General features: G+C 47.4%; 8 protein-coding genes across 9 annotated transcripts; 5 read left to right on the top strand and 3 right to left on the bottom strand.

Annotated features, from left to right (window-relative positions):
* The first annotated feature begins 66 nt into the window (after positions 1–66).
* BDBG_00048 (nonribosomal peptide synthetase) lies at positions 67–8,261 on the top strand. The gene is made up of 2 exons (XM_002628756.2): positions 67–860; positions 919–8,261. The coding sequence occupies exons 1-2, from the start codon at positions 429–431 to the stop codon at positions 6,313–6,315; spliced, it is 5,829 nt and encodes a 1,942-aa protein (XP_002628802.2). The 5' UTR covers positions 67–428; the 3' UTR covers positions 6,316–8,261.
* BDBG_00049 lies at positions 5,382–9,674 on the bottom strand. Of its 2 annotated transcripts, XM_031719709.1 has the most exons (6): positions 8,183–9,673; positions 8,032–8,122; positions 7,400–7,959; positions 6,615–7,310; positions 5,579–6,459; positions 5,382–5,510 (listed from the first exon to the last, which is right to left on the bottom strand). In XM_031719709.1, exons 1-4 carry the CDS (start codon positions 8,316–8,318, stop codon positions 6,973–6,975), a joined length of 1,125 nt encoding a protein of 374 aa, XP_031575578.1. In that variant the 5' UTR covers positions 8,319–9,673; the 3' UTR covers positions 5,382–5,510; positions 5,579–6,459; positions 6,615–6,972. The 2 variants fall into 2 exon arrangements, with proteins under 2 accessions (XP_031575578.1, XP_031575579.1); XM_031719710.1 differs by lacking the exons at positions 5,382–5,510; positions 5,579–6,459 and having other exon boundaries at positions 6,499–7,310; positions 8,183–8,819; positions 8,938–9,674.
* A 291-nt stretch (positions 9,675–9,965) lies between these two features.
* Positions 9,966–12,554, top strand: BDBG_00050 (siderophore iron transporter). The gene is made up of 3 exons (XM_002628758.2): positions 9,966–10,439; positions 10,539–10,826; positions 10,900–12,554. The coding sequence occupies exons 1-3, from the start codon at positions 10,216–10,218 to the stop codon at positions 12,158–12,160; spliced, it is 1,773 nt and encodes a 590-aa protein (XP_002628804.1). The 5' UTR covers positions 9,966–10,215; the 3' UTR covers positions 12,161–12,554.
* A 62-nt stretch (positions 12,555–12,616) lies between these two features.
* BDBG_00051 (uncharacterized protein) lies at positions 12,617–14,023 on the top strand. The gene is made up of 2 exons (XM_002628759.2): positions 12,617–13,247; positions 13,348–14,023. The coding sequence occupies exons 1-2, from the start codon at positions 12,863–12,865 to the stop codon at positions 13,650–13,652; spliced, it is 690 nt and encodes a 229-aa protein (XP_002628805.1). The 5' UTR covers positions 12,617–12,862; the 3' UTR covers positions 13,653–14,023.
* A 296-nt stretch (positions 14,024–14,319) lies between these two features.
* Positions 14,320–16,166, top strand: BDBG_00052 (peroxisomal dehydratase). Its single transcript, XM_002628760.2, has 5 exons — positions 14,320–14,749; positions 14,853–14,901; positions 14,968–15,294; positions 15,438–15,534; positions 15,632–16,166. The coding sequence occupies exons 1-5, from the start codon at positions 14,621–14,623 to the stop codon at positions 16,011–16,013; spliced, it is 984 nt and encodes a 327-aa protein (XP_002628806.1). The 5' UTR covers positions 14,320–14,620; the 3' UTR covers positions 16,014–16,166.
* A 253-nt stretch (positions 16,167–16,419) lies between these two features.
* BDBG_00053 (L-ornithine 5-monooxygenase) lies at positions 16,420–18,007 on the bottom strand (the record flags this gene model as incomplete). Its single annotated transcript, XM_002628761.2, has 3 exons — positions 16,420–16,521; positions 16,615–17,116; positions 17,184–18,007. The coding sequence occupies 3 exons, from the start codon at positions 18,005–18,007 to the stop codon at positions 16,420–16,422; spliced, it is 1,428 nt and encodes a 475-aa protein (XP_002628807.1).
* A 576-nt stretch (positions 18,008–18,583) lies between these two features.
* BDBG_00054 (long-chain acyl-CoA synthetase) lies at positions 18,584–23,147 on the top strand. Its single transcript, XM_002628762.2, has 5 exons — positions 18,584–19,371; positions 19,443–19,737; positions 19,794–21,473; positions 21,565–23,016; positions 23,125–23,147. The coding sequence occupies exons 1-3, from the start codon at positions 18,939–18,941 to the stop codon at positions 20,842–20,844; spliced, it is 1,779 nt and encodes a 592-aa protein (XP_002628808.1). The 5' UTR covers positions 18,584–18,938; the 3' UTR covers positions 20,845–21,473; positions 21,565–23,016; positions 23,125–23,147.
* Positions 20,285–23,831, bottom strand: BDBG_00055 (siderophore biosynthesis acetylase AceI). Its single transcript, XM_002628763.2, has 2 exons — positions 21,640–23,831; positions 20,285–21,497 (listed from the first exon to the last, which is right to left on the bottom strand). Exons 1-2 carry the CDS (start codon positions 22,597–22,599, stop codon positions 21,141–21,143), a joined length of 1,317 nt encoding a protein of 438 aa, XP_002628809.1. The 5' UTR covers positions 22,600–23,831; the 3' UTR covers positions 20,285–21,140.
* Positions 23,832–24,435: the final 604 nt, after the last annotated feature.

Genomic DNA, 24,435 nt, shown 5'->3' on the forward strand with positions numbered 1-24,435 from the left:
AATTATAGTTCTTACAAGTCGTTATCATGCCTTACGAGACGGTTTGCAAAATGGCTCTTACAGGAGTTTAAAAACAGCCGTGCCAAGGATCACCAAACAAAACGTGGCGGAGCCCTGCTGTAAGTTTCTACTATTTCCTGACAGAACGATATGACCCATTCGATCTCTGCACCTAGGGATGCTCCTGTGGTGATGGCACAGAGGGGAGGAAGACTGAGCTGCAGCTTACGCGGAGCTATATTGACATTTGCGGGAAAAGACGAGAAAGGAAAAGTATAAAATTCACCCGCCGCAAACACTATTGGATCCGAAATGAAATACTCCCTTTAGAAATACCTGTCTATAGCTTGCGAGGGGATATATCTCGCCTCATGAAAGTAGCCCAGAAGACGACTCGCCATTGATCTCACAAATATTCTAACTGCATCATGAGTGAGCACTTAAATATTTGCGAAGGCGACAAGGTCAGCAATCATGCTCAATTGAATCGCTCTGCAAACGGCGGGGCAGATGGGGTTTCTACTGAGCATCCTCTCCTATTTCTCAACGGTTTTGAGGATCAGCTTGATCTCTTAGTTTTGGCATGGATTTTGCTCTTGTACCGTGGGAGCGGCCTCAGTGAAGATGGAGAATTCTCATGGAGTCTGAAGGCAACATCGATAGACAACCATTCGATTTTGGAAGCAGGGTTCTCAGGGAACGTCAATGAAATAGTATCGGCAGAGAGCGATCCCATCACAAAAGCACTCAACTCCATTCGCGCAAGACGGACCTCTACTTCTAGCAGTGCACATACGCCACTAGCAGATTACTCAATATCTTTCACGAACGCCGCTCGAACCTTGAGCGGTAGTACTGACGTAAGTTTCTTTAAATTTGACTCTGCCATTGATTCTCTCGGCTAAATCCAGTATGCAGGCGCCATTTTGCATAGAAATATTAGCATTGAACCCTACTTTGTTGATCAAACAACATGGACAGCATTCCACCCTATCCTCGCATGCTATCCGCGTTCAATGTTCTGGATTCATGGATATTCTCAACGCGATCCTCAAAAACCCGGATCAGGCAATTTCGCAAGCGATGCAGATTGGGGATCTTGAACTGCAACAACTATGGAAATGGAATGCCTCAGTGCCCCAAACAATTGATGATTGCATCCATGATATTTTTATGAAAAATGCGCGAAGGCATCCTAATCGTCAGGCGGTTGTCTCCTGGGATGGCGAGTTGTCTTATGGGGAGGTTGACCGGTTTTCGACGCTGCTAGCAATTCATCTCATTGAGTTGGGTGTTAAAATTGGGAAAGCTGTGCCACTTTGTTTCGAAAAGTCAAAGTGGACAGTAGTGGCAGTCCTCGCCATTATGAAGTCCGGGGGTACATTAGTTCTCACAGACCCGAGCCAACCTGAGGCCCGATTGCAGACCATAGCTACGGAAGTGGGTGCAGATCTGATGTTGACTTCGAAACAGCAAGAGGAGTTGGGACATAAGATTCTACCTCATGGAGTCGTGTTCGCTGTTAGCCACGATTTTTTCTCACAGAGACAACCGATCTCGTTGCCGTCTTCCGCCTTACCCTCCGTTCCCGGGTCATCTCCACTGTATATCATATTCACGTCAGGAAGTACAGGCAAGCCAAAGGGGGTGGTAATATCACACACGAACTATACCAGCGGTGCGTTGCCGAGAGCAAAAGCTGTAGGCTATGGCCCACACTCACGGGTGCTCGACTTTCCTTCATACGCGTTCGATGTCAGTATTGATTGCATGCTATGTACTCTCGCCCAAGGAGGGTGTGTCTGCGTACCATCCGAAGACGACCGGGTGAACAATCTCAGTGGAGCAATAAGAAATATGAAAGTCAACATGGCTCATATGACGCCGTCAGTTGCAAGGGTTCTCGAAGAAGATATTTTACCGTCCCTTGAGGTTCTTGGTCTTGGGGGGGAATCCGTTTCCATTCAAGATGCGGCAAAATGGGGAAAGTTAACAAAAATCATCATCGCTTATGGGCCTTCAGAGTGCACGGTTGGTTGCACAATTAACAATAACATTGCCCTCGATCGATCATATACTAGCATCGGCAAGGGTGTGGGTGGTGTTACATGGGTGGTCGATCCCGCCGACCATAATCGCCTGATGCCGATCGGAAGTATTGGTGAACTTATTATGGAGGGTCCGATTGTTGGACAGGGTTATCTTAACGACCCCGAAAGAACTGCGTCTGTTTTCATTGAAGACCCTACGTGGCTGCTTTCCGGTTGTAAGGGTTTCCCTGGAAGACATGGACGCTTCTATAAAACGGGAGATCTTGTCAAATATGACCCAGATGGCTCTGGCTCAATAATTTTTGTGGGTCGAGGTGACCAGCAAGTGAAGCTCAGAGGGCAGCGAGTAGAGCTAGGAGAGGTCGAACATCATTTACGAACAAGGCTGCCCGCTGGGACTGTTGTTGCTGCGGAAGTCATCACACCAGGAGGAAAAGGAGGTGAGCCAACCCTGGCTGCTTTTATCGCAGAGGAAAACTCGTCGCCGAGATCCCAGACCAATGGAGAAATAGCAACCTTCTCCGAACAGCTCCGCCAGGTCCTAGAGGTGATGGATAAGGAACTTGGAGCTGCCCTTCCCCGGTATATGGTGCCAGCAGCATATATCCCTCTATTTGAGATGCCGTTGTTAGTGTCGTGTAAAACAGATCGAAAGAAGCTGCGCAGCATTGGGTCCACCATGTCAAGAAAGGAGCTCATTAGGCTTAAAGCATCTTCATCACAAAAGAAAAAGCCGCAGTCAGAGATGGAACGAAAGTTAGAATATCTTTGGAAAGGTTTATTCGGTGCTGAAGCGGAGATCGACGTGCAGAGCAATTTTTTCGACTTAGGGGGCGATTCACTCATGGCCATGAAGCTGGTGGCCAGTGCACGTGCAGTCAACCTTCTCACCAGTGTAGCTGATATATTTCGGTACCCAACCCTATCAGACATGGCTCTGACCCTGACGCATGTTGATGCCGAAGCACAAAGCGAAGTACCGCCATTTTCACTCATCAACGCAGACTGGAAAGAGGAGGATGCGCGTATCCAAACGGCCGCACTCTGCGGAGTCGACGCCACATCAGTCATCGATGTCTACCCCTGTACACCACTGCAGGAAGGGTTGATGGCCCTTTCTGCCAAAATCAGCGAGGCATATGTTGCGCAGAGAGTTGTCGAGCTAGCAGATCTCCAAACCGCACAACGGCTCCAAAACGCATTTGAAACTGCGGTTGTTGACTCCCCTATATTACGCACACGAATAGTTCAAGTTCCCCGCCATGGTCTCATGCAGGTTGTTTTGAGAGATGGGATCTCATGGCGCTCAGGTGCGGACCTAGAGGAGTACCTGGTTAGAGACCGGAACGAATCAATGGGATTGGGCACACCACTAGTCCGTTTTGCAGTCACATCCAACAAAGCAACAGGTAAAGTCCATTTTGTTTTGACGATACACCATGCCTTGTACGATGGTTGGTCGATGCCATTGGTCGTCCGGCGCGTTAATAGGGCGTATAACAACCTGGAATCAGAAATTTCAATCGCTTTCAATTCCTTTATTAAATACCTCGGCAACCTCAACTACAAGGAATCCGAGACCTATTGGAAGGAACAACTACAAGGCGCCAATCACTTGCAGTTTCCAGCTCTCCCGCATGTTGGATACCAAACCCAGGCTCAGTCACTTCTGGAAGAGTATGTCCCGCTAGGCAAGACTCTGGCATCAAGTACAAGCATCGCGACCGCCATTAGAGCAGCTTGGGCTATAGTTGCAGGGAAATATACCGCATCCAACGATGTCGTGTTTGGAGAAACCCTTACTGGGAGAAATGCACCGGTTGTGGGTATTGAAAAGATCGAAGGCCCCATGATCACCACCGTGCCCGTCCGTGTACGGTGGGACCGGAATGCGCGTGTTGATGAGTATCTGCGAAGCGTTCACGACGACAGTATACTTCGTATTCCCCATGAGCACATGGGTCTACAGCATATCCGACGCCTGACCCCTGACGCGCGCGAAGCTTGTGAGTTGAGAACAGGTATTGTCATCCACCCAACCACAACAGAGGATGACACGAGCGTAACTGGGGAGGGGCCAGCTAATGGCTTTGTCCCAGCTGGAGACGAAGAGGCTGCTCGTGAAGCGTTAAAATTCAATACATATGCTCTCATGTTGGTTTGCTCGTTAGATCCCAAGGGCTTCCTGGTCATGGCCAGTTTTGATTCGGCAACAATTGACGTCGGCCAGATGGACAAGGTTCTGAAGCAATTTGGACAGACTGTGCAACGACTTTGTGAAAACCCGAATGCGCTTGTCGGCGATCTGTTGCCAATGACAGAAGACGATCTAGCGGGGATATGGCGTTTCAGCAATATCAAAAAGCCGAATAGTTTAAGTGAGGCAATCTTGGGTTACGACTATTCAAAGGCAACTGCAACTTGGATAGTTGACCCTCAAGACCCGGAACAGTTACTTCCACTTGGGGGAATAGGAGAGCTTATAATTGAGGGTCAATTCACATCATCCACTTCGTCCTATATCGACGGTACCAAATGGCTTGCTGCCGGTCATCGGGATATTCCAGGAAGGCGAGCGATGCTCTACAAAACAGGCCAGTTAGCCAAGTATAACGGAGATGGCTCGTTAGTCTTTAGAGGGAAAAAGGGCGACAATATCAAGCCTAACAAGGAAGCTAAGAAACCTGAAGCCAAAAATCAGTCGCAGATATCAACCCCAAAACAACGGAAATTGCAAAAGCTCTGGAGCCGTGTCCTTGGGATTAGCGAGGACGAGGTTGGTCCGGACGACAGTTTCTTCGACCTTGGCGGGGACTCTATTAGCGCTATGAAATTGGTTTCTGAGGGGAGAATGGAAAATCTCGAACTGAGTGTGATGCAAATCTTCCAGAATCGTAGTTTTCGCGATATGGCGGATATTGCGAAGGAGTCGCAACAGCTTCAGAAACCTACCAAACAATATATCCCATATTCAACGCTTGATGTCTCAGATATTGATACTTTCGTTTCTGAGTGCATTCTCCCATCACTTGCAAACTCAAGCTGGGAAGTAGTAGATGTCCTGCCTGCCCGCCCTCTCCAGGAAATCGCCGTAGATGGGACCATCAACCTTCCTCGATATTCTGCACGGTACGAACTATTTTACCTGGATTCAGCAGTCAACCGTTCGCGTCTGTTCGAAAGTTGTCGGGAGATCATATCCCGCAACGAAATTCTACGGACAATTTTCGTCAAGTCCGGAGGTTCTTGCTTCGGCGTCGTAATAAAGGAGCTACAGCTACCCCTAGTTGAATACGAAATAGACAGCGACTTAGTTGCTTTCTCCGAGCAGCTTTGCAATCTTGATGTGCAGACAGTGATGCCCCTCGGAACGCCCTTCATAAAATTCTTCTTTGTTCAGTGTTCAACCGGGCAAAGTTGCCTAATCATGCGGATTTCCCATGCTCAGTATGACGAAATCTGCCTCCCAATTTTACTCCGTCAGCTTTCCGCTTTGTACGAGGGCAAGCCGGTTCCTGAGGCCATACCATTCTCTTCCTTTGTCCACCACGTCGTCCGAGAGAACATCCCGCAAAGCATCGAATACTGGCGAAACCTACTCCGAGGCTCCTCCATGTCAACTCTGCGCCCGTCAACGCCTTTGGAGAGTAAAAAGTCGATCTTTATATCCAAACCTTTTGATATCTCAACCCGGTCCAAAGAAATCACGCTTGCCACTATCCCTTCTGCAGCATGGGCACTATGTTTGGCTCGCCGTTTGTCCGTTCGTGACGTAACATTCGGTGAAGTGGTCAGCGGCCGCAACATCGATCTCCCCAACTGTGACATTGTGATGGGACCAACTTGGCAGTATGTTCCGTTACGTGTAAAGTTCGAGCCTGGCTGGACGGCAATCGACCTTCTCAACTTCGTGCAACACCAGCACATTTCAAGCGCGCAGTTCGAAGGAATCGGCCTCAAGGAAATCGTCCGGAACTGCACAGACTGGCCCGAGACGGTGGATTGGTTTGACACTGTGGTGCACCAAGATGTTGAGCATGTCGAAAATCTAGCGTTTTTATCAGCCAATAGCCGAATGGAGACGATATATCCACACCTCGAGCCGCTTCGTGAGTGGAAGGTACAGGCCTTCCCGAAAGGAGACAGCTTATGTATCGAGATCGTCACGTTCGAGTCCTGGCGCGCGGAGGCCGACTCTATCCTCAACGAAATGGGTGACATTATCTCGCAACTAGTGACAAAACCGGATTCCGCCCTATTCTAGACAGAAAAGAAGGAAGAAAGTCTTCCGCCGCGACCCTATGGAACTTTCTATCATGCCTTAGGAAATGGCTAAGATAGACACAGAGACGCTGCTGCACAGTCGCTTGGGGTTAGTCCATAGCCGTTTCCATTGGATATTTGAAATCTAGGTATGGCATAGGTGGTCAGCACGCGTGTATCTCCTCTTTCTATTTCCTCTATTTATCATGTTTCTATTTCTAAGGGGTATTTTGTTCGAATAAAGAAAAGGAAATACGAGTTTCGGGATTTGATTATGTTATGTTTTAAAAATTTACTCACAATTGTTTCCGTTTCACGCTTGTTAAAAGTCTATGATATATTTCGAGTAGCAGACCATTGAATATCACTCCATTCTATTACATTTTCCCTGTAAAGAAAGTCCTGTGAGCTGATAATAACCGACCTCCAGATGCCTGAGCTTCCAATTAACGTAGTAGAAATAGAATTCTGGGACCAAATGCAAACGGTTTAGAAACCCAAACTCGATCCATGCCTCTACTCAATAAATTAAGACATCTCTAAGTTCCAAGCGTGCAAAACGCAATTAAACGCAAAAAAAGACGAAGAAGGGAAAAGCAGACAAGAAACAGGGTTGGGAGTATTGAGAAATAATACACATCAATAGTCTACTTAACTTCTAACGACGAACGAGGCCTTGAGTCGAATTGGTATACATTTCCAGCTCTTCCTGGGGGTCATACAGTTTTCTTTTATCCCTCACGAACAACCCTTTGAAATCAAGCGGGTCCAGTATCTTCTGCAACAGGGGACGCGAATCGTTGAAAGCGCCCTCGATTGCTTCGTTTGCTCTCTCCTGCCCATCACGACCCACATACACCCGCGAGTCGATTGGGAGAATATGGCCAGGGTGGAAGATATTGAACATTGCGGTGTTAAGTAGCATCACAAGCGCCTCACAGATGAGGAAGGGATGCTCCGCTGTTCGAAATGAGTGGCCCTCCGGGACAAATGTTTCTAGAAGCAGAAGAGGTCAGCCCAGAATGACGGCAGCATGAGAGTAAAAGCAACAGTACAAACTGGAAAAAAAATATATATATATATACCTGCGATATGGTACGCAGATCGTATAATAATGAAAACCGACGAGGTGTAAAGAGAGTACACCACCGTCATGAACCTTCTCCCCGTACCACCATCCGAGGTAACGGACCACTTTGCACGCACTTCACGGACTCGGACATGAAATAATGTCAAAACAGCCACAAACACTGCGAACAAGGTCACCTGGATAATCATAGCAACTCGAACCAAGTTTAACCCAACTTTAAAACGAGCGGCCGTGTCGGTATCAGCACCCGCAAGTAGACCGGCACCAGCCCAGACGCATACTTCCGCCAGGACGTCAAATACGATAAACGTGCGGACGACCCTAATCGGAGACATTGGAGCGGCGGATGGGACAAAGCTAAATAGCCGTCCGCAGATGAAATAATCTGCGCCAGCATACGTCGGCCCAGCGCCAAGAATGAACATAGTGGAGATTGTGTAGAGGGATTTCACATTCCCCTTATCAGAAGCGAGAAGCGAGCGCTGGAGAAAGCCGATTGCTGAAAATATGGCGCCTAACGTCAATGGAATTGTGAATTTCTGTGGTTTCGATGTCCTGGAAGGAGGTCAGGATGAGAAAGCCCGAGTATGTATTTTTTTTTGATCGTTGGTAGAAGGATGGTCTCACCTATACTGCAATTCATGCAATGCTGCAGAAAATGCATAGGCCGCGGTAAAGAAAATAGCCACACCTTTGTTTGGAGAGTAGTGGTATAAATCTGCGTGAGCGGGCGTTAGGAGAGAAGTAAGACCCTGCGTTGGGGTGAGTAAGTATTTACCTTCTGCTGTAAGCTCTGATGACATGGTTGCTCTAAATGATATTGATATGAGAAAATAACTCCCGCTAGGGGTCGTAAAATAACAAGCCCTTTTGTCATTTTTAAGAAATCCTGAGAAGGTCAGAGGCCGTCCCATCCCATCGCCTTTATACCGTTCTGCCCATGGTCAAGCCCCGCGAGCAGCCCCTGACAAGAAACATAGATGCTGCGCCCATTCTCTTCACCAGGAAATTTACCACTTCTGGGGAATGTTTCGAAAATCATACTGCCATATTTCCTCGACCCACAAATGCTGATGGTTGTGTTGCGGCGTCGCCTGTTTCTGATGCTGTAGTGCGCTATTTGCAGCGATGGCGATGTCAGAGAAAGGAGAAGCTCGATACCCGATTAGGAAATAAGCGTGGCCAAGACATCTGCGGATGCCAAGAAAGGATTGGAAATCGCCTAAACGGGAATAGCGGTCGATCATCCATTTCAGCCGCCATTGAGATGACTTGACATAGCACAACTTCAGACTTGTTCATCTATGGATGTATCTCGGATAGGACTTATAACCAATGCAATTAACAGAGCCTGTTGTGCTTAGTTTATTAAGCCTTTCGGCACCGCTTAGGGCAGTAGCAGCAATACTGCAGAGCTGTGGCTGTTGGATTAGCAGCGATCCTTCTAATATGTGGAACAGCCAGCTGGGGCAGAGAGATATTGCAGCGCCTGAATCCACTTCAGGGCAAATGAATAAGTGAAAGGACAATCACCAGATACACCAAGCCCCATGTGTTCAAAAGGAAGTCAAGTTCATTTGACAAGGTGGGAAGCGAAACACATCTGTCCCAACCTCCACGCTGCTTTGAAGCTGACGATGGGTAACTTGAACTTGGCAAAAAGGAGGGTTAGAATAAGGGAGATGAACAGCGCAACCCCCATTTCCCAATGAAATAAATCTCTTGAAGATAAATCTTTGGATTAATTGTTGCCTATTGAAAAGCAGTAGAGGGGAATCAGCATTGATGTCTCTGAAACTACACATACAAACAAATCTACATCTTAATACACAAGTTGTATAGGGCAGCAAGAATGAAGGGGATTGCACTATTATGTCTGTCTATAAGATAAGGGAATATATCTCAACTGCGTTGCCGTGCCACGGGGACTTATTAGCCACAAAGAGAGAATATCATAGGTATAGATTAGGAGCGAGAAACTGCTCCTATCACAGCTAAAAGGCATTCTTAGGTGCAATGCTGGCAAGGCCGCTTTCTCACACACTTCAGCGGGCGGACTTCGGGAGCAGAATCGTAGCTCCACAGGGGCGAGGGCAGCAAAGACTTCGGACGTCCTATGACTTCTATGAGTTGCTGGTGAAATCGCGTCAAAGTAGCCGAGCCAAAAGACCTCCGAGTCGCCAAGCCCAAGAGCGTTTCTCACAAACTGCTCTCCCAAAACTCCAAGTCGTCAATTATGAGAGCCACCAAATCGAAAGTTGTGGCACAGGAAAAAAAAAAAAAAAAAAAAAAAACCCACGGAAGAACCTCATCAGCGGGGAGCGAGACTCTTGGGATAAACCGTGGGCAGGAGGAAATACTCCAGTCTCGGGTTGGGAACGTGGATACATGTTCGTTACCCGGTATCCGATACATACGCCCAAGGGATTGATATCAACGGTATGGTATGACAATACAGATATGTATATTGTATTGTATTTAACTGTATTTTAACTCACGCTATACGAACTATATATACTACATCAATCTTATCAATCAGCCACCTGCAAAATATGCAATGCCCTATCCTAACCACGAACAGTAACTACCCAAAAGCGAGCCATGGTCGGATCAGCAAATAGCTTGCTGTCGGAGATATCGGACCACTTCGAGCGACCTTGTTTTAAAAAGTGATTCCTCCCATCACCTACCCTACCTCTGTTGCTGAGCTGCCTCTTGATACAATCACCTTTCACCACCTTTCGTTTCCACGCTCCCTCTCCCTCTTCCTCCTCCTCCTTCTCCCTGTTGTAACTCCAAAGCGTTGTCACTATGCGGAGAACTTTCCTCTCCAAGCTTCAGACTCATGCGCCTATCGAGGAGAAGCAGCATGCAAGTAGTGTAGAGGACAAGGAAATAGGTGGTGCGCTTGTAGGCCAAGCGATTACGAGCGACACCGACGAGAGTCTTTCTGCAGATGCCCAAGATGGTGTACGCAAAATCCAGGCCACCACCCAGGTCTGGAGCAGAAGACATCTCATCTTTGCATATGTCATGTATGTTCGAACGTCCTGTCCATCCCCTCTGCCGTCTCTAACACCTCACGCCGCCATCATCGGCCCGAGGCAGGGCTAAAACGTACATAATAATAATAGGATATGGGTTATCGCGTTTGTCGACACCATGCAGCAGGGAATGTCCAATTCTCTCCTCCCATATGTCACGAGTAGTTTTCAGCTGCACTCGTTGACGGCTGCAACGGGGATAATGTCGAGTATCATCGGTGGTCTGATCAGGTTGCCCCTTGCGAAAGTCCTCGATATCTGGGGTCGACCGCAGGGCTTCCTAATCATGGTAGGAACGCTGACCATCGGTCTTATCATGATGGCTGCGTGTAACAACGTCCAAACCTATGCTGCTGCCCAAGTGTTCTACTGGGTCGGGTATGTATACTCTACCAGTTTTGACTGTTATTATTTTGTTAGAAGCTAATCCACCGTTCCGCGCTTTTCACAGATACAATGGGATGACTTACACAATAAGCATTTTCATTGCCGATACGTCTGCATTGAAAAACCGAGCCCTGATGTTTGCGTTTGTTTCCTCACCTTATATAGCTACTGTCTGGATTGGCGGACCGCTTGCAACTGCCTTCCTGAATGGCCCCGGCTTCAGGTGGGGATATGGTGCTTTTGCCATTATTACCCCTATCATCACTCTCCCTCTGTACGGGGTGTTTGCCTGGAACTATAAAAAAGCGAAGGATTCAGGCTTGTTGTCTGAAAAAGAACGTACCCGTACATTCTCCCAGTCGTGCAAGTATTATTTTATCGAATTCGATGTTATCGGGATCCTTCTCTTGGCTGGCGGATTGGCTCTTTTTCTCCTCCCATTCAGCCTTTACTCTTATCAAGAAGATCGGTGGAGGTCAAGTCTGGTCATTAGCATGATCATTATCGGTGGTCTCCTCCTCGTCGCTTTCGCACTATATGAGAAGTACCTGGCACCCGTCTGCTTCATCCCATTCGGGCTTCTTTTCGATCGAACTGTGCTAGGCGCCTGTATTCTTGCAGGAAGCTTGTTTATTAGCTTCTTCATCTGGGACAGTTACTTCCCCTCTTTCCTCCAAGTCGTCAACAACTTATCAATCACCCAAGCAAGCTATATCGTTAATATCTACAGTATCGGCTCCTGCTTTTGGTCCATCGTTGTAGGTATCTTGGTGCGGTGGACTGGACGCTTTAAATGGCTTGCGCTCTATTTCGGTGTGCCTCTTACTATTCTCGGCGTCGGTCTCATGATCGCCTTCCGCCAGCCGGATGTCAACATCGGATATATTATTATGTGCCAGATTTTCATCGCTTTCGCTGGCGGAACGTTGGTGATCACAGAACAAATGGCTGCGATGGCCGCCACATCCCATCAATACGTCGCCGTCGTTCTCGCCGTTGAAGCCATGTTTGCAAGCATTGGTGGTGCGATTGGTCAAACTGTTGCTGCTGCGATCTGGACCGGAGTATTCCCCCAAAGATTGGCTGAGTACCTACCTGAGGAGGCCAAGGCCAACGCCACTCTCATCTACGGGGACCTCAGGGTACAAAAGTCGTATCCAGTTGGAAGTCTTGAAAGGATTGCTATTAACAGAGCCTATGGCGATGGGCAAAAATACATGCTTATCGGTGGTACCGCGATCTTGGCTGTCTCTCTTGGAGCTACCATGATGTGGAGGGATATTAAGGTTAAAGATTTCAAGCAAGTCAAGGGCCTTGTTGTTTAGAGCGCTCCGTGTATGTTTTTATGATATTCTGGTAAACTGCTTGCACGTCTGGTGCGCTAGCATTGCAGCACAATGCAATGCCTTTTAGCCGTTGGGCACATGGTGAGGGGTAAATTGGCCAGGGAAATGATGGAGAAATGGGAGTAAATGGACGGGGGTTTGGGAAATATCGGCGCACAGCTTTTCGGTGGCTCTGTTTTCGTTCCCTTAATTCATTAAAGTCAAGAAGAATCTATTTTCTCACTTCTGTGAATTTCTCGTCCTTTTTTAATCGCCTTTCGGGTTTCAGATAAGTTATTTTTAGTACAAGTTCGGAGTACTGTACTATGAGATAGGATAGGCGGCGCTTCACCATTGATGTCATCCTTTCTCTCAATCGAAGTCCAACGCCCGGGTGGTAGTTGTTCCGTGGATGGGGTTCGCTACGGGAATTTCCATTTATTAAGGTTGAAAAATCCGACACCGAGCCATTATCTCTCAGTTTTATAACATGAAGGAATAACATCATCTACTTTCAATATCTTCCCCATCTCAACATCGCGGTACCTATACCTCTCTCTCTACGGTAGAGCAATTCGTTTTCACAAATTCGGTGGCAAATTCGGACCCATACGGAGTAAATAAAGTCTAATCACATATTAATTTCTTTTTTCAAGAAAGTACCAATTAAATCCCGCAACAGGGGAATACCAAACAACAAAAATGGGTCTAATCGCTCTTCCCGCCACGATCTCCGACATCACCTCAGTCTACGATGTCTACTTTGCCGCGTTCAAGGACGACATCATCATCGAAATCCTGTACCCGCGTGGCGTGGACGCCGAGCTGCGCAAGGAACATACAGCCAAAACATTACAATGGTGGCACGGCCTCACAGTGACACATACATTGAAATGTGTAGATACCGACACTGGCAAAATTGTCGGCATGGCAGTTTGGGATGTATACTGGCGGGGGAAGACCGATGAGGAGCGGAAGAAGCCAACCATCCCGTGGCTAGAGGGGGCAGAGAAGGAGAGGGCCGAAGCATTCCTTGGGGCTTTGTGGGAAATGAGGGAAAAGTGGTTGGGCGGGAGGAGACATGTTTGTGAGTGAAAATCCCATTCCCTTCCGCGCCGTTTAAGTACTTGTTACTGTACATCCATACGCTTTTAAGAAACACTTGTACAAACTAACCTACCCACAAGACTGCGCCCTCCTCGCAGTGCACCCAGAGCACCAACATCGCGGCATCGGGAAGCTGCTGATGGACTGGGGCCTGGACATCGGTGAGAAGCTGCAGTTGCCAGTGTACCTCGAATCCACTAAGGCCGGAGTGCCATTGTATACGAAGCTTGGGTTTGAGAGGCTGTCTAAGGGCGCCCTGTTGAAGGCGGAAGTGACTCACTTTTCCTCCGATATCGAGGCTCCCCTGATGGCCAAGATGCCGTCAGCGGCCCGAGGGATGATGTTTGAAGAATGGGCGCAAAAAGGATACCCGCCGTTCGGCTGAGTGTCGAGGCTCTATTTGGCTTTTTGGTGTGGCTTATTTTAGTTTACCAAGAGTGCAAGCTAGCGGGGGTTCTAAGGGACAAGCAGATCCGGTGGTTCATTTGTATATATTATTTTAACCGTAGAGTATCATGATACTTGGCATGGATTCATACACGGATTGTATGGAACAAGTACAGGCCTTTTTATCGCTGTAGTCTCTCGGTTGCGGCCCACTATGATTGGGTCAGGTGGCGGGGGAAAACTACTGTAACTACTATACAATGGAAATGCCTCAACTTTAACTTTTACCACGCGAGAAGGGCAAGAGGAATTTCCCCTGCACTCTCACGCAAGGAAGCAAGGATTTCCAGCCCCAAAGGAAAGGCGGTCTATGAGGGGTCGGAGCGCGAGCGGAATAACGAAGAAAAGAGAATAAAAACAACACCCAAGGTCCCCAGCACGCTAGAAAACAGAAAAAGAAAATATGATACAGCTGAGCGTTGCATTAGAGTTATCAGATCCGTTGTGCAAAAACCTTGTTTTCATTTCAGATCAGATAACGAACGAGCTGTAAGCATACGTACAGTATGAATGTAGCTTACAAAACATCGTAACAGACAAGTAACCATGGTACAGTACATGTATTCCGCAACCCCGAGAGCGCAACGAGAGGAAACATAGCCATGGGATAGGATGAACAATATCAATAAAAGTTTACTCCTGAAAAAAAAGGGCTGATTTACTAAGTCTCCCTATCTCCTGTTCCTGCAGGCTCGAGTGATCGTGTAATTTTTGGCTAGTTTCTCGCCTTCAAAGAAACAAGACAGGTCTTGGTGGATCAGTATAATGCGACTAGGGATTGTGATAAACCAATATCCGCATATGCACATGCCAATGCTATAACTTTTTGTCCATTTTGCGACCTCAGAAAGCCAATTCAATATTATTTATACATGCGGACGTACATAATAGAAGACAATTGAGATCATGACCATTCCAATCAGCATACCACAGTTCGAATATGCCCCGGTGAAGACGACATGGCTGACGCGCGACGTGCTTCTTTTCGCCAACTCAATTGGCTGCGAAGCAAGGAATGGGCTTCATTTTCTTTATGTACGCATTATATGATATAGGATATCCCAATTGAAAAAAATGAAAATGAAAAGAAAAAAAAAAAGAGAGTAATACCATTCCTGATGCTAATTCTGACTCTCAGGAACTACACCCAAATTTCCAAGTCTTCCCCACGTATCCCATTGTGCTAAGTATGTCATCTTCTTTCCTTGCCTACGGAGATAATCTATATATCATATATTAAATGCCAGTACCAGCCTTCAAGCACGCCGATGTAGACACCGTTGACTTCCTCGCGCGAAATGCGGCGCGAACCTTACCTCCCGGCTGCCCCAAATTAGACTGGGGTGTAGCCGTCGATGGGAGGCGACGGATGGAGTTCCTACGGCCCCTTCCGCCATCCAGCGACGGGAATACGTGGGAGATCCATTCGAAAGTCCTAGGAGTGTTCGATAAGGGCGTCGGGAAAGGAACTGTGATGGAGATGGAGCATGTGCTAAAGCAACGGGAGAGTGGGCAGGTGTATACTCGCGCTTGGGAGAGTGCATTCTTCAAGGGAACCGGCGGTTGGGGCGGGGAGAGAGGTGAAGGCTGCCCCTTTCCAGTTTCTTTCTTTCTTTCTGCTAGATTTCTAAGGCCCATTGGTTCTACTTTTACAGTGTGGTGTGGAATGCCGGATACATGGATGACAGAAAGCTTTGCTTTTACTAATTGAGAGAACTTCCAGGTCCGAAAATTAAGGGGTACCCTCCTCCAAGTCCAGCAAGAGAGCCAGACGCAGTGTCAACCTTCCAAACTAACACAGAATCTGCACATTTGTATCGGTAAGACATCCTATTGCTGCTTCTTTACCTGAGCACTTGGAGCCTTGGTTGTATTTTAGGTAATGTCTCTAAGCACTATCATTTTCTACGAATTTAGACTGAACGGCGACTACAACCCGCTTCACGCCACTCCGGAGTCCGGGAAAGCGCTGGGATATGGTGGTATAATCATGCATGGACTCTTCAGCTGGAACGTTGCAGCCAGAGAAGTGTTATCTCGGTTTTGCGGTAGTGAGGGCTGGCGTCTTCGCGACTTTGAAGCGAGGTTCGTAGCACCCGTTAAACCGGGGGATAAGCTGCATATCCTCATGTGGGATATGGGGTTGTGGAAAGGAGCAGCAGCCGTAGACCAAAACGCCGAAAGACTGCGAGAGGTAAGATTTGTGGTGAAGGTTGGTGACAGGGTCGTATTGTCACATGGAAGAGCATTGGTGAAGGAGGATGATCAGGTAGAGGATGTAAATAAGCCTAAGTTATAGATGTATAAATAGTGCAGGAAAAATAACAGGCTAGGAAGGTTTAATAAAACAAAAAAAACATCTAGCAAGCAATATACATGTCTATATTAACATAAAAGACACTGCATACAAGAAAGAAAAAAAGCTCAAGTTCATCCAAGCCGCCCCATTTAATTGTGTGCGATTAACGCCCCCCGGTATATGTAATTTTTTTTTAAGTTCAAACGCAAAACAAAAGCGGTAGGAATCATCAATAATTAATGCGTTTTCAGGTCGCCGTAGTTTCTTTGACAAAAGAGGCAACATATTTTTCGCTCCAACACTCGTTTTCTCACAAATCAACCGCCGAATGGAAAATTTATGCGAAAGCTAATGATGTGTTTCCTCTAAAAACTGGTTCCAGAACGTCATACTAGGTACCGATTTTCTAAAGCCGTGCGTAATCTGCACCTCGTTTACTGCAAGCAAGTATAGAATCAAGCAGTTCGCTGCTGCGTACCGCAAGGATTGATAGAAGACTGTCGCTCAACTGCACAAGATTAATTGTCAGTACAAAATCGGGATGGAAATCCAATTTTCTTTCTTTTTTTTTTCTTTTGGGGGGGGGGGGGATTTAACATACACCATGGCTGCTTTCACAACACCCCTGGAGCCAGATACCAGCATCACGTTTGATTTTTCCTTGGTGAAACCGTAACCGATAGTCCCGATCTGTTTGGAATTTGTCTCCATTTGCTGGAGCCTCAACAATTTGTACCAAGGGTTTGAGCATCGTAGCAATTGGGTTACGTTTATATCCCGTAGCAAGAACCACTAAGTCATATACCTCGCCCGAGGATTCGACCTGCCCAGATTGTGTGTCCTTGAGCCGAAGCTCTACCTGATTGTTTGGCAATTCCTCCAAGCCCACAACCTCGCGGCTGGTAACCAGGCGAAGTGGCCAATTAGAAGGGTTGGGATCCAGGACTTTCTGGCGATATAACTTGCCATATACTGATTCTAGAAGTGGCAGTCGGACAACACCGTAGTTGGTTGCCTTGTTCTCGAGAAGAGACTGTTGACGTGCTGAGTGGTTTAAAGAATAAAACTTATCGACACTGCGTGGGTCGAAAATTTCATTGACACTGTCGAATTTGAGAGTCATGTTAGAGTTTTTTTCCTGTCAACATTAAAGGTGGGAAATTGGCTTACAATGGGCTGTCATCGCTGGGCTTTAGTGCCGAAGCTTTCGTAATGAGGGTGACTTTAGAATTGGGATATCTCGATTGTATGTCCTCGGAAATTTCCACTGCGCTCTGGCCCCCACCAACGACGGCAAAACGGTAAGAACCATTTCTTTCTTGGAGAAGCTTTTGTACAGAATATAGATAGATAGAGGAATGGATAACAGTTTTGGGTAGGGGTTGCGTAGAAAGTCCCGGCGGAATTGCTTGTTCCCCTCCACTCGCCACAATGACGTGCTTGGCAGCCAGCTCTCGAAGCTTCCCGGAACGAACATCACGGGCCATCAGTTTGAAATATTCGGCAGGCCAGCCGGGCGTCGCTGCGACAGCAGTAACACTGACTACCTCTTGATTATACTGGACCCAATCGTTAAAATGGGACGCGCACCATTTCATGTAGTCATTGAACTCTTCGCGGAAAGGCAAATGGGTAGAGAGGTTCGTGAAATGGATGAGACGGTCCTTCTGGTGTAAGTAGTTGAGGAAGGTGAAGTGAGAGCGGGGGTTTCGTAGAGTAGCTAGGTCTTTGATAAACGAAATTTGCATTTTGCTCCCGGGAAGTAACATGCCCGTGTGCCAGCCAAATTCTGGTTGCCTCTCCAAGAATAGCACGCGACGCTCAATCCCGCGGTCCCGCATAGCAATTGCTATGGCGAGGGCTGCAGGCCCGAACCCAACACAGATTATATCATGTTGAAATCCCCCATTCGAACTACTCCCCGCATTGCTGTTCTCTTGCATGATAGCCGCTTCCCGGCCGTGGGAATTGTCGTTCTTGAGTACTGTCTCCATTGAGAAGACGATGGCGACGTTGGTAGCGGACGTGACGGGAGTAAATGATACAGGGAGGCTCAAAGAGGGGAGAAGGATAATACAAAAGAGGAGAAGATTCTAAGGGAAGGGAAGAAAATCAGTAGGGAATACCAAAATTTAAGAGAACTTTGTTCAAATAGGTGAAGACACCGTTCCCAGCAGATTGGCACCGCCGGGTTGGGGTATTATTATAGAAAGGCACGCATCTGTTTACCTGCGAAAGATCAGCCCACTTGTTGGGGGAAACACAACTGAGGTTGTTCTGTCCCACAACGATGAACCTTGCCAAACAAGAAAAGTAGCTAGGGATGAGACGTTGAAGTGGCCTGAAGCCTGAACACGGGGACAAAGCGGGAAACCGTTAGTCTCAGCCAAATACATGTCGTCACGGACCCGAATACGCTCCAACCTTTGCGGAGGCCGTAACGCCGAATTCGGTGTATTTCAGAGCTTGTAACGCTCCAGTGTAAATTTCGCCGATGGGACTGATAAGATTATCTGATTGATTAGATTTCCTGGCCCACCCACCCACGAAAAGCGAAAAAGGGATTAACATCTAGGTCCACTGTACTCCGTAGCATTCCACCTGCTCACTCGGTTAAAGGAAATCCCTTTTTTGCAACTCGTATAAATAACAAGCACGTAATATTTGCATTTATGTGCGGTATTCGTATATCGTCGGCGGAGTAGCGAGATCGGAATGACTTCGGAAGGTTTCGTTTCTCGCCCTGAATCCGAACCAGCTGTATGGGACGGGCTGGACTGGTCGCATTACTTCATAACGGGTTCCAGCAATTTCTAAAAAAGAAAAGAATATAATATATGCTAGGGTTTATCAAAGTGGACTTCTGTTCTTCGAAGCATTTGGCGGCATGTTTAGTGTCGAGTATTCAATGCCCAATTGTCAATAATGGCGACTATATCGAATGATACGCCTCTCTGGAGGCTGCAACAGACATTAAATCACATCCTGCCGCAATCCGTTCACAAAGATGAAGAAAACCTAGCTATCGTTCACGGACCCACCCAGCCAGCGCTCTGGGAGATGACATTAGGCGAATTGTTAGAATTCCAGTGTTTGCGGTATCGTGACTTAGAATGTGTTGTTGTTCCCTGGACGGGGGCGCGATGGACGTATGGTCAACTCGAGCATGAGAGTAGCCGCCTTGCGCGTGGCCTTTTGGCAAAAGGAATTCAACGCGGAGATAGAATTGGGGTTATGGCAGGCAATTGCGAGGAATATGTGTCTCTGTTTTTCGCCGCTGCCCGGGTTGGCGCAATCCTGGTAGTCATCAACAACACCTATACGCATGCTGAGTTGATGTATGCTCTTAACCACACAGGTACGTTTTTGTTGCCTTTTCTCTTGATACGTTTCCTTAAAATCTAGGCCATAATGACTGATGGGTAATAGCGTGCAAATTGCTCTTCATTGTTCCTCGGATCGGCCGACACGATCTTGAGAAGGCATTGGAAGACCTTGACTCTCCCGATATTTCACAACGACTTCCAAGTCTTGAGGAAACGGTGATGATTCAAGGGCACTTTAGAAACTTCGGAACATATGAAGATGTTGTTCTTGCCGGAAACTCCGTTCCCTTGAATGCGGTTCAGCGACGACAAGACACCTTATCGCCATTCGACGTCTGCAATCTGCAGTTCACGAGTGGTTCAACTGGAAACCCAAAAGCTTCCATGCTAACACATCAGTGAGACTGCTTTTTCCTTGCGTTGAATCAATTCAGAGATGCTGATTTATGCATAGCAATTTGATCAATAACTCGCGATTCATCGGTGATCGGATGGACTTTACTCAGTACGACATACTCTGCTGTCCGCCACCATTATTTCATTGTTTTGGGCTAGTCCTAGGGCTCCTCGCCTGCATCACGCACGGGTCCAAGGTCGTGTATCCAGCCGAAACCTTTGACCCCGAAGCAGTATTGAGAGCGATATCAGAGGAGAGGTGCACTGCACTACATGGAGTGCCCACAATGTTCGAAGCAATCTTGGCACTCCCAAGACCCGATTCATTTGACTCCTCACAACTCCGGACAGGCATCATCGCAGGTGCGCCAGTGCCGCGGTCACTTATGAAACGGCTATGGAATGAGCTCAATATGACTGAGTTCACGAGCAGCTATGGGCTGACCGAGGCTTCTCCAACATGCTTCAACGCATTCACCAGCGACTCAATTGATACCCGGCTCACGACCGTCGGCAAAGTGCTACCGCATGCTAGGGCCAAAATCATTAATCCCGAAACAGGGGAGACTGTGAAAATTGGGGAGCGAGGAGAACTCTGTATGTCTGGCTATCAAGTTCATAAAGGATACTGGGACAATCCAGAAAAATCTGCCGAGACATTGCTAGAAGATGAGGATGGCACGATTTGGTTGCGGACTGGTGACGAGGCGGTGTTCAATTCAGATGGGTATTGCAGCATCACCGGGCGCTACAAGGACATCATTATTAGGGGAGGAGAAAACATCTATCCTCTCGAAATTGAGGAACGCCTCACAGCACATCCAGCTATCTCGCGAGCTGCAGTGGTTGGGCTACCCAATAAGCATTACGGGGAAGTTGTCAGCGCGTTCTTGGTGCTTAAAACTGGGCATACTTGCCCACCTGAGGAAGAAATAAGGAATTGGACGCGGCAGACGCTCGGAAGACATAAGGCTCCCAAGCATGTGTTTGTGTTTGGCTTGGATCCAAGACTCCCGGCGGATATGCCACAGACTGGAAGCGGGAAGATTCAAAAGCAAATACTAAGGGATCTGGGAAAGAAATTGGTTGAGGACTGGCGTGCAGGTTAACGCATATATAATGTACTGTACATGCATACACACTTTATAGACCGAAAGTATCCAGTATCGTCCAAAGTAGAACTTATCTCAGGATTTCAAACAGGTCTCTGTCTTCAAAACGAGACAATCCGAAGCCAGACGCTCCAAAGTTTGAGGCTGGGTGAGGCTGATAACTTAAGTTAATACTGATTACATAAACGGCAACTTTTTTAAAGAGATCTCGGGATGGAGACAGAGCAGAGAACAATAAATCACATAAATCTATTTAACCATAATTCAATCCCAGCCTAACAGCCTTACGAATCTTACAATTTACTTTTGCTCTGCTTCGCCGTCCCATTGCTAGTCACACTTCCGAAATTCACCACCTCGAAAAACCGCACCCGCTCGCACCTCACCATGGCAGACCTCTTGTGAGGCAGGTCTCCCCATTTGTGAACGTGGAAGCCATGCGCGGCATCATATCCTAACACGGGCCCATTGGCTGCGTTCGGTTCCCCGACTACACATGTCGTGCGAGGTTCATCAAGAAATATGTAATGAATCAGACTGGTCCACCATGCCGTTGCCCGATGCGGGCCGCGGAATCGCGCATCACCAACCAGCGAGTGTCGGCCACGATCCCAATCTAGGGCAGGGTAATATGTGCCCATGTGGTCCTCCTACGTCGAGAATTATGAAGTTAGTGGTCATGGCAACTGACAACAAAATCTTTTCCGGTGGGGATAGGAACAAATAAGTTGAAAAAAAAAAAAAAAAAAAAAAAAAAAAAAAAACTCAAACGAACAGGGGAACAGATCATACCTTAGCCCAATAGATCTCGAAATAGGCGAAATAAGTATCGTTAAATCGCGCCAATACCGCCATCTGGTGCGGATCTTCATCGATCTTTCGCAAATATTCGCGATGCTCGTCCAGCGTACCAGTCTCTTTCCAGTTGACGGCGACTCGCGGATCATTCTGCCAAGTATGAAACAGCTGGAGATGTGTCTCATTTCTATAGTCGAGATGATCCATGGCGAAAAATTCATCTAGGTGCGGAATATACCTACTATATATCGGTGCGCCACGGGCAGGCTTTGCCGGCCGGACTGGATGTTGCGCATGGACTGGCCGGTTTGTGAGTTGTGATGTCAGAGTGTACTGAAGAGGGAAGGCTGGATATTCCGATGGCTGCTTTCTGGCACTTCCTTCAATCGATGGGACAAGCCATGCAGCCCGAGTCCCCAGTGGAGAACCTGCGCCTTGCCAGAAGGCCGCTCTAGAAACCAAAATATCCTCAATTTTGCCCAACGGCTGCGGTTGAGCCGGGCTGGGGAAATGCGTAGAAAGTCCCGTCGCATTGCATTCGGCGTATAACAGGTCCTTCTGCGCGCCCGACAGAGAAAGTCGGAAGGATTCTTCTGATGGCCTCATAGAGAAGATCGCGTAGACCATCGTCCATAGCTGGCCAACCGTTGGTGCCGACTCTCCATCCCAAGTCACAAATGATACCATATTGCGGCAAGCCCGCGCCCAAGCGGTGTTATCTGATTCGGCTGGTAAGGTAGCCTCAGGACCGGGGATCAACTCGCTGAAGTAGAGCATGTCGTGATGCAACGGCTCCGGGGGGGGAATGGCGCCATTATTCTGATCGCTTGACAGTCGAAGTTGGAAAATCCTGCCATTAGGTCCTGAGGAAGCCTGGTACAGTTCATATTTTGTTTTGTACGGCTCTGGAAGCCGCACGAGCGGCAAATCGCGCATCTCAGGGGAGGAGCTCATTTTTAACGTATGATAGCCTGTATAGCTGTGCAATGATATACGGATCGTGGAAGCCTAACGGAATGAAAGAATGCAACAGCCTCAGGTTTATCCAATAAGTTTCAGGGAAGCCAGGGAGGTTGACTATAGCAGGTGAGTTGTCGCACTGCTTGTCCCCAGCAATGCAACCTTTGAAAAAGCAGACTCCAAGCGCCATGCCGTGTAGTCGAATGCTAGGGGCTGCAACATGATGCTCCAACCCCTCCTCGGTTCTTTTCCAAGAATACCGAGAATGTGGACTTGCAACCGACTGGTGGATGCTTCCAACGTATCCGTCCCGGTCGGGGGAAAATACAGGGGTTTCCACTCAGGGGTAAAATAGGTATTCAAGGTATATTACCATCGGTACGAAGTATTCAAATAATACAGCAATATACGGTACAGTATCTTCCAGCCTGGCTCCAATTTTATCCATCTGGTAATCGGCAAGAATCGGATAAGATCACAGCTGACAGGAATCATCACAGGAATCATCACAACTGACAGGAATCATCACAGCCCGAGCTGAGCTCATGAAACCACCCGCTCTTCGAAAGCATGATTACGGTGACAAGAGCGCTTAAAACTTCCTTGGTCTAGCCCCGCCCCTATCATCTCGGGTTCGTTATCAGATCTTCTAGCAAAATGGCTTCGATTGTGTACAACGAGTAGAGTGCCATACTAACGCAGTGGAGCAAGATGATAAACATCCCGATTTGACCCGGCTGCTACGCTAGAGTGTTAAGAAACATTTCCAGACAATAATGCAGGAACGTGATAGACACCAGTCGGCGAAGACAGAAGTCAAGCTACGAATCGTAGAGGAAAACATCCTATTCTTTCTCAATGATATTCATCAGGCTCAGTTAAGTTAAAACCTCACATTCTCGAATCTACGCAAGAACTATCGGAGCAAGAAAGAAAACAGCAAAGATTCGAACCACCCGCTTCAATTAGCTTCATGCCGAGGAGGCTGGGCTACAGCCGCATGGTGCTTCAAGCTTATAGTTGCGGGCCTTAGAACCAGCCACCAGGAGAACAAGTTCCTGAACCCGTCGTGGCGCCATACCTGTGTCTGAATTTGGTTTGCAGAATTTCCCGGAGGGCCAGCTCCGGCGGAGCGGAAGCATACATGGAGGAAAATTTTTTCTCCAAGGCAGGGAAAAGGGCAGTAGCTTGTTGTGTCATTCCTCGGTAGCATCCACAACAACAAGGAATGGCAAATTCCTCCTGATGATCACGCTGAAGGGGCCTGTTTTTGTTATCTGATCAAAATAACCGAGGAGAATGGAGAATTGGCCCGCAAATTGGGTTTGTAATATACGAGAGGATCTGTTGAAATTACCAGTGTGGGGCATCCTGTTTGAAAGGTTAAAATTTTACATACATACATACATACATACATACATACATACATACGTACGTACGTACGTACGTACGTACATTACATTTATACATATATACAATACTGTCGCTATGGTACCGATGTTTTCGGTACCTGTTTTCAGCTCTGTAAGATTGATAAGGGACAGAGATGTCTCAGAAATGAGGGGCGGGCGGGGTAATTTCGGCTTTTTCTAGTCATTTTTTCTTTTTTTTCTTTTTTTTTTTTTTTTTTCTTTTTTTGTTTTTTTGTTTTTCCTCTGGAATCAGTAAACAACACAAATGCGACGATTTTTTTCACAATTGGCGCAACAAGAGAACGCCTACACTTGATCTAATAGGGGTTTGTAGCTTTAGCACCATGGACAGCCAGAGTATCTTGTACCACACATTGTAAGAAGAGGCCGATCCAAGCGCTGTCCCCCAAAATCCAAT

The sequence above is a fragment of the Blastomyces gilchristii genome, assembly GCF_000003855.2.
Source record: "Blastomyces gilchristii SLH14081 genomic scaffold supercont1.1, whole genome shotgun sequence".
Lineage (NCBI taxonomy): Eukaryota > Fungi > Ascomycota > Eurotiomycetes > Onygenales > Ajellomycetaceae > Blastomyces > Blastomyces gilchristii.